Source organism: Cupressus sempervirens, chromosome 8 (genome assembly GCF_028749045.1).
Source record: "Cupressus sempervirens isolate cs-2001-9-10 chromosome 8, ASM2874904v1, whole genome shotgun sequence".
NCBI lineage: Eukaryota > Viridiplantae > Streptophyta > Pinopsida > Cupressales > Cupressaceae > Cupressus > Cupressus sempervirens.
In genome coordinates, this window is record NC_143125.1 from 773,857,388 (window position 1) to 773,865,729 (window position 8,342).

Genomic DNA, 8,342 nt, shown 5'->3' on the forward strand with positions numbered 1-8,342 from the left:
TGTCATTAACGAAATTATATTATATTAGATTAAAAAATAGAAAAATGGTCAATATGACCATCAATTTCCCAAACGTGGATTAGACTATTATTTTGTGACTTTTAGTTGATTTATCAAATACAAACAAATTGTCTAATTGACATTTTAGATATTGGACATACTTTTGAAACATACATTTGAGATATGTATGAGACATTCGTTTTTGGCATCACTTTCCAGTCCGTGGAGGAAAACGAGAGGGCGGGTAAATTATGAAGAATTTGCCAGACTTGCCGTAAGAGGTGCGTTATTAAATAGAAAAAAAATTGCATAGTTCTCTTTCGGCAAGAAAATTGCAAAAGAAGATGACAAATTCCATGGCTTTCTAGAGAACTTTCTGAGCAATTATACTAAGAATTGATTTGTATACTTTCCTCTACAAGTTGGACTGATTATCCCACTTACTGCAGTTGTCGATGCGGGGTCAACGTTGCAAAATATGAAGACATCTTTTTCTATTCTGTTCAATTTTTAACAGAAGAAATTACCGATAAAGAAAAAGCAACTGTAATCAAAGCTCGTGGGAGAAGGGAGAAGATTGCTGTCTCTGGCAAGGCATTTCCTGCCACAACACCACCAATCATGTTGTCGCTGTTGACATACAGGCTGGTTATGAAGTGGAGGGCGGTGGCGTCATATCTGAGAGCTTGTGCGGCCTCACCTATCTTGCAACCATTCGCCTGAGTCAGATGCGGTTAACAGGTACTGTCCCTTCATGCCTGGGAAATCTCTCTTCTCTTTCTGTTCTTGATTTGTCTGATAACAATTTTGAAGATGAAACTGTCCTCGATAAAATTTGTAAGCTCACCAACCTCACCACGGTTGATCTCTCTGACAACCAGCTGAGTGGAAGCTTACCTTCCTGTCTAGGAAGTCTTTCTTCACTCGTAGAACTGCGTCTATCAGTTAATAGGCTGAGTGGGAATATTCCATCGTCTTCTTCTCTTTCTGTCCTTGACTTGTATAACAACACTTTCGAAGCTGAAACTGCTGTTTGTCTGCTCAGCAACCTTAGCATGCTTTATCTTTCTTACAACCAGCTGAATGGAAGCCAATTAAAACAGCAGCACAAAGAATGAAAACAGAGCATAAAAAACAGAGCAGCAAAAACAAGACTCAAATATATCAAAGAGCTATAAAGTTTCTTCATGTTATTACAGCTGAGAGGAATGCTCTATTTATAGAACTCATACATATTTCTAGAGGGTTTTTGAGAAGCTTCAAGAAAGGAAGCACTCTAGAGATTTCTACATAATTTTAAATTCACATTTTGCACAAAGAGAGAGGCTCCAAGAAGCAAGTAGAAAGTTCTGGACTATGCATTAAATACCCAGCTACTATAATAAACATTATTTTTAACACCCTCCCATAATGTTTATTTGGAGAGAGTAGGAACATCTTTGAGCTGCAATAGATCTCTAAATTTCGTAGATTTTACAATAGACAATGCTTTTGTAAATATATCAGCAAGTTGATCTTTTGTTCCACAAAATTGAAGCTCCACCTCTTGACTTTCAATTAGATCTTGAACAAAATGATGATGCACTTCTATATGCTTGGACCTTGCATGATATACCGGATTTTTTGCTAGCTTGATAGTACTTTGATTATCACAAAATATTGTTGTTGGAGAGTCTTGTGGATGATGCAATTCTTCAAGTAACCTCCTAAGCCATAATGCTTCTTGAGATGCCTTTGATAAACCAATATATTCAGCTTCTGTAGATGAGAGTGACATTGTTGATTGCTTCTTGCTACTCCACGAAATCGGTCCCGATCCAAGATGGAAGATATATCCTAAAGTTGACTTTCTATCATCAATGTCACCTGCATAATCAGAATCCGTATATCCAACTAAAGTAGGTTCTCCTCCATATTTGTATTCAATGCCAAGCTGGTACTTAATATATCTTAATATTCTTTTAGCCGCTTTCCAATGTTCAATGTGTAGATCTGCCATGTATCTCGATACAATACCAACTACATATGCAATATCTGGTCTAGTTATAGTAAGATACAAAAGATTTCCAACAAGCTGCCTATATAATTTTCCATCCACTTTCTTTTGAGTAGAGTTAGCACCTAACTTTACTCCTATTTCACATGGTGTATTATATGGTTTACAATCACTCATATTGAATTTTTTAAGTACATCAAGAGTATATTTAGTTTGAGAGAGCATGATTCTTCCTTCTTCTTGCCATACTTGCATACCGAAAAAATAGTGCATTAATCCTAAATCAGTTATTTCGAAAGCTTGTTTGAGTTGATTTTTAGTTATCTCAATATCATGTGTGTGATCCCCTGTAATAATCAAGTCATCCACATACAATACAATGATAACAACCTTATTATCACAATATTTTACATACACATCTGGATCAACATTACTTCTTTTAAATCCAACTTCTAGGAAGTACTTATTAATTTTTGAGTACCATTCCCTTGGTGCTTGTTTGAGACCATAGAGTGATTTTCTTAATCTACACACCAAATTCTCTTCTCCATACTTAATAAATCCTGGTGGTTGTTGCATATAAATTTCTTCTTTTAAGTCACCATGCAAAAATGCACTTTTTACATCCATTTGAAAAATTTTCCAACCAAACTTTGCAGCTAAAGCAACTATCGTACGAATGGAAGTCATCTTAGCTACTGGAGCAAAGGTTTCAATATAGTCTATACCTTCTTCTTGTGAGAAACCTTTAGCCACTAACCTTGCTTTGTATTTTTCAATAGCTCCATCTGATGTGAATTTGGTTCTATAGGTCCACTTGCAACCAACCACATTTTTGCCTTCTGGAAGTGTTGTTAGTTCCCATGTTCCATTCTTCATCAAAGAATTGTATTCTTCCTGCATAGTTGCTTCCCATTCTTCTTTTCCTTTTGCTTCTTCATATGTGTTTGGAGTGTCAACCTACATCACCTTAGTCATAAGAGCATAGTTAGCAAATATATATCTAGGACCTTCTTGATAAATTTATTTGATGCTTCTAAATTTTTTGGGTTTTCATTATCACTTTCTTGAGTCTCATCCCATGTAGTGGTTTGCACACCTTGACTTTGACTATTAGTAGAAGTAGAATTTTTTTCATCAATCAAAATTGGAAAGAAAGATAATGTTGGAGAATTATCATTCTTAACATCTTCATCAAACCATACATTTCTTTTAATCTAGATTTCATTAGTTCTAGGATTGTATAACCTATATCCTTTCGATTCCTCACTATATCCAACTATTATGCACTTCTCGCTTTTCCTTTCAAGTTTGCTCCTCCTTTCATCAGGAATGTGAGCATATGCTTTACAACCAAAAATTCTAAAATGAGATACTGTAGGCTTTCTTCCACTCCATGCCTCTTCTGGTGTTATGTTCAAAACTGCCTTAGTAGGTGTTCTATTCAAGATATATACGGCAGTATGAACTACTTCAGCCCAAAATTTAGCTTCTAGATTTCTAGAATGAAGCATGCACCTAGCCATTTCTATTATAGTTCTATTTTTCCTTTCAGCAACACCATTTTGTTGGGGTGAATAAGAGACAATTGATTCCTTTTTAATGCCATGTTCTTTACAAAAATCTAAAAAAGCTTTATTCATGTATTCAGTCCCTCTATCAGTTCTTAGTATCTTTAAGTACTTTCCACTTTGTTTTTCAATCAAAGCTTTAAACTCTTTAAACTTTTGAAACACTTCATCTTTCTTTTGTAGAAAATACACCCAAATTCTTCTACTATAATCATCTATAAAAGTGAGGGCATACCTTGATCCTCCAATTGATGATGTTTTGAAAGGACCCATTACATCACTATGGACTAAATGTAGAGGAGTTTTTGCTCTCCATGATTTACCTTAAGGGAAACTTTCCACATGTTGTTTTCCCATTGCACATCCTTCACACACCTTAGGGCTTAATGATATCTTTGGCAACCCATGCACCATTTGTAATTTCTCCATAAGCTTGAGACTTTGAAAATTGATGTGCCCCAAACGCTCATGCCATAACCTACTCATATCATCATATTGGGCAATAGCACACATATGTTTATCTCCACATTTAGAAGTAAATTCTTGAAATTTATATAATTCATTCTCCATTTTACCAATTGCAATGACTCTATAATTATCATTGACATCCTTGATTAAGCACTTATCATTGTAGAATTCTATTTTATGTCCTTGACTTGCAATTTGAGATACTGAAAGCAGATTTGTTTTTAATTCAAGGACTAATTTCACATTTTTGAACAAACCATTATCAACTTTGACATTACCAGTCCCTTTAACTTCTAAAGCACTATTATCCCCCAAATATATTTTCTCTATATTATTTTCACTTATTGATTCAAATTGATTCTCATTATGAGACACGTGTTGTGTAGCACCAGAATCAATAACCCAATCTTCTTTGAAAGTATTATTTTCTTTAAGTGCAACACAAAATGCATTTCTTTTAGAATCTCCTAATTTTGGATAATTATTTACTTTCTTTTCTACATCTCTTTTCTTCTTGAAACATTCATTTTCCTTATGACCCATTTTACCACAATAATGACATTTCCATTTACTTCTATTATGATCTATATATGAAATATTCTTATTTTCATTCTTCCAATTTCTTTCTTTAGATTCATTTTCTTGTGACTTCTTATAATATTGTTTTCCTTTTATTACAAATGCTTGAGTTTCACCATCAAATGATTCTTTTTCTTTAACTTGTCTTTTCTCTTCTTGAACCAACTTAGCACACAATTCTTCTAATTTAATACTTTTTAATTTATCTGCAGTGTCTAAACCCCTTATAAATGATTGATAAGATCCTGGAAGACTTTGTAATATAATTTGCACAAAATTTTTATCATCTATATCTTTTCCAAGAGAAGCAAGCTCATTTTTATTTTCCTTTAACTTACTTAAATGTGGAACTATCTCTTGTGAGCTTGATAATTTCAAATTGTATAATTCAGTTGTGAGAGATAAGATCCATACATCACCTGAATTTTGATATAAATCTTTCAAAATCTCCCAAACTTTGACTCCACTTCTCTCATTACGAACTTATGGAAGAACTTCTTTTGAAAGTGTAAGCTTGATTAGTGCTGCTGCCCTCTTGTCCCTTTTATCCCAATTATCTTGATCATTTCCTGGATTCATAGGCCTTTGTTCACTACCAGTCACAATATCATAACAATTTTGAAGGGTTAGAGTGATTTCAACATGAGATACCCAATCATAATAATTTTTTCCATTTAATTTAACTATAGGCAAAGTCACACCAAGTGATTCCATTATTAAATTCTCTCCTTTTTTTTTTTTGGATGAGAATGAAAGATATTTAAAAAACTTGAACACCCAAGCTTGAAACTGAAAAAATCTCACCAATTTGTTGAAGAAAAAACTTTTTCTTTTGCTGCAATATCCTTCCTTTGATGTAGTTTTTTTTTGTCCCAAACTAAACTGTTGTTCACTCCTTAGTTACAGCCTGCAAATGTAAAGATTCGCACAAGAAAAACAAATATATTCATTCCAAAAGCATCATATATTCACAGCCCAAAGAACTGAAAATGCTCTGATACCATGATGAATTAAAACAACAGCACAAAGAATGAAAATAGAGCATAAAAAATAGAGCAGCAAAAACAAGACTCAAATATATCAAAGAGCTATAAAGTTTCTTCATATTATTACAGCTAAGAGGAATGCTCTATTTATAGAACTCATACATATTTCTAGAGGGTTCTTGAGAAGCTTCAAGAAAGGAAGCACTCTAGAGATTTCTACATAATTTTAAATTCACATTTTGCACAAAGAGAGAGGCTCCAAAAAGCAAGTAGAAAGTTCTGGACTATGCATTAAATGCCCAACTACTATAATAAACATTATTTTTAACACCTGCCAACCTATCTCAGTAGTCTCTCTTCTGTGACTAATGTGAAGATCCGTGGAAATCACTTGACTGGTAAGATTCCATTTTCTTGGGGAAAGATGTCCTCCCTTAAATATTTGGATGTTTCTAATAACTCCTTAAGTGGCTCTATCCTTGATTCCTTGGGCAATCTCTCCTTGTTGGAAAGTTTGGATGTATCTTACAACCAATTAAATGGAACTCTTCCCTCCTCATTTTCAAGGCTTTCCTCCCTTACTGACCTCCTTGCTGATGGGAATGCATTCAGCCAGGGCATTGCATCCTCGGTGTTACCCTCTTCACTTGATACTCTTTATCTATCACTAGACGGCCAACAAGTAATTTCAGAGGCCTTCTTTTACAAACTTACAAATTTGGATAGTCTGGGCTTGTCAAATTGTGTATTTAATATCAGTACCACTTGGATTCCCTCATTCCAATTAACTTGGTTGTCTATGATATCATGCAAGATGGATGGCCGGATCCCATCATGGATTTCAACTCAGTTCTCACTTTTAGAGTTGGAATTGGTTGATAACAATCTTACTGGAGAAATTCCTTCGTGGGTACTGGGTATGAATCTTCTCTTCATCAATCTTACAACAAATCATCTCCAGGGACAACTTTTGCAAGAAGCAGCAGGTGGGAATCCATTGACATCACTAGATTTGTCAAGGAATGAATTGTCTGGTCAGATGCCATCAATATGGCCTCCTAATATAATAGTGTTGTTGCTCAATGACAATTTGCTGATAGGAAATATTCCTTCAAATATAGAGGGTATCTCTTCACTGGAGATTGCAAATTTCGCAAATAATCATTTGAATGGAATAATCCCTCCAAGCTTTGCCAATTGCTCCAAGCTTCAAGAACTTAATCTGGGAGATAATAAATTGAGTGGAATGATTCCTTATGAGTTTAGTAAGCTCAGTGAACTGTGGTCATTAGTGATAAGGAATAATCAGCTGAGTGGACCATTTCCTCTCTCCATATCAAATTGCACAAAATTAGTTTTGTTAGATGTTGGGCAAAACTCCTTTACAGGCCACATTCCAAAGTCAATCGGAAACATTTCACAGTTGAAAGTGTTAGCAATGAGGCAGAATAATTTTGATGGTAGCATTCCTCCAGAGATTGGGCAACTAAAGAACCTACAAATCTTGGACCTTTCCTCAAATCAACTTTCAAGTTTGGTACCACATACCATTTTTAGTTTACAAGCATTGACAGTAGAAACCCATGAGGAATTTTCTAAGGTTCAATTTCAAATAGATGCAATTTCCTATGGGTATGGGTATATGATTGGCTACATGTATAATAATGAATTGGCTATGAATTCCAAGGGCAGAGATGAACAATACACATATATTTTCCCCACCATGATGGCCATAGATCTTGCAGACAATCAATTGAGCGGGCATCTTCCATCTAATTTAGGCAAGTTGAAAGGATTGAAGTTGCTCAATGTTTCAATGAATAATTTTAGCGGTGTTATTCCAAAAAGTGTAGTACAAATGACTTGGCTGGAAACATTAGACTTTTCAACAAATCATTTTTGTGGACAGATTCCTTTAGATTTTGGTTCTCTGAATTATTTGGGAGCCCTCAACTTTTCAAACAACCAACTTACAGGAAGCATACCACAAGGAGGACACATGGCAACATTTAGTGAATTGTCATATTTAGGCAATCCAGATCTATGGGGTTGTCCACTTCCAAAGAAATGTTCTTGGCCTGAATTCACTCATACTCCTCCTCCCATCTCTACATCTAATAATGGAGAAGAGCAAAGCGAGGAAAGTGTCTGGTATGACATTGGAGTGGGACTTTCATTTGTAGCAGGTTTTACAACAGTCTTGGTACTTATTGTGCTGAAGCAAAAATATTTTGAGGGAGTTGATAAGATGTTGAAATTCCTTTTCCCATGGATCCGCAATTTGACATTGTAAAACTACCCTTTGCTAAGGCGATCCAATATAGAGTATAAACGCATTATATTGCTCCAATGGTTGAAGATATTTATAGACATTATAATCTACTTTTTATTTATTATGTGCGTTCTCTTTTGTGATTCTTTCTTTCTTTCTAAATCTGCTCGATTCTCCTACAAGGGCTCTGCATTATCATTATATGATCCGACATTTACTTAGAAACCATTTAAAATCTTATAAAGTGTCACACCTGTTCTTTCTAGAAATGTCTGTTTTTATTATTAAAAAAAAAAATTCACATTTCTCTATTGAGTATTGTAATATTACAATTTTTTTGGTCAAATGTATCACTTTGTCTCTTTTGCATGTTCAGGAGAGTGGCTTTAGAATTATTATATTAATCTCATAGTTGGTTAAACTCAATGTTTGCTTTTTGGATTATGAAAAGCTTCTGTAAATTCAAATTT

The 8,342-nt window shown here is 34.5% G+C and overlaps 1 protein-coding gene across 1 annotated transcript; it reads left to right on the top strand.

The window, feature by feature from the left end:
• The first annotated feature begins 251 nt into the window (after window positions 1–251).
• Window positions 252–7,993, top strand: LOC149544701 (uncharacterized). Its single transcript, XM_089796000.1, has 3 exons — window positions 252–274; window positions 536–1,090; window positions 5,931–7,993. Exons 1-3 carry the CDS (start codon window positions 252–254, stop codon window positions 7,891–7,893), a joined length of 2,541 nt encoding a protein of 846 aa, XP_089652126.1. The 3' UTR covers window positions 7,894–7,993.
• Window positions 7,994–8,342: the final 349 nt, after the last annotated feature.

What these genes read in the sequence shown, in the direction of transcription:
- LOC149544701 (XM_089796000.1), top strand. Translation starts at nt 252, where the DNA reads ATGAAGAATTTGCCAGACTTGCC. An exon ending in AAGAATTTGCCAGACTTGCC is followed by an intron (nt 275 to 535) that starts GTAAGAGGTGCG and finishes TTACCGATAAAG; the next exon opens with AAAAAGCAACTGTAATCAAA. An exon ending in TACAACCAGCTGAATGGAAG is followed by an intron (nt 1,091 to 5,930) that starts CCAATTAAAACA and finishes TTATTTTTAACA; the next exon opens with CCTGCCAACCTATCTCAGTA.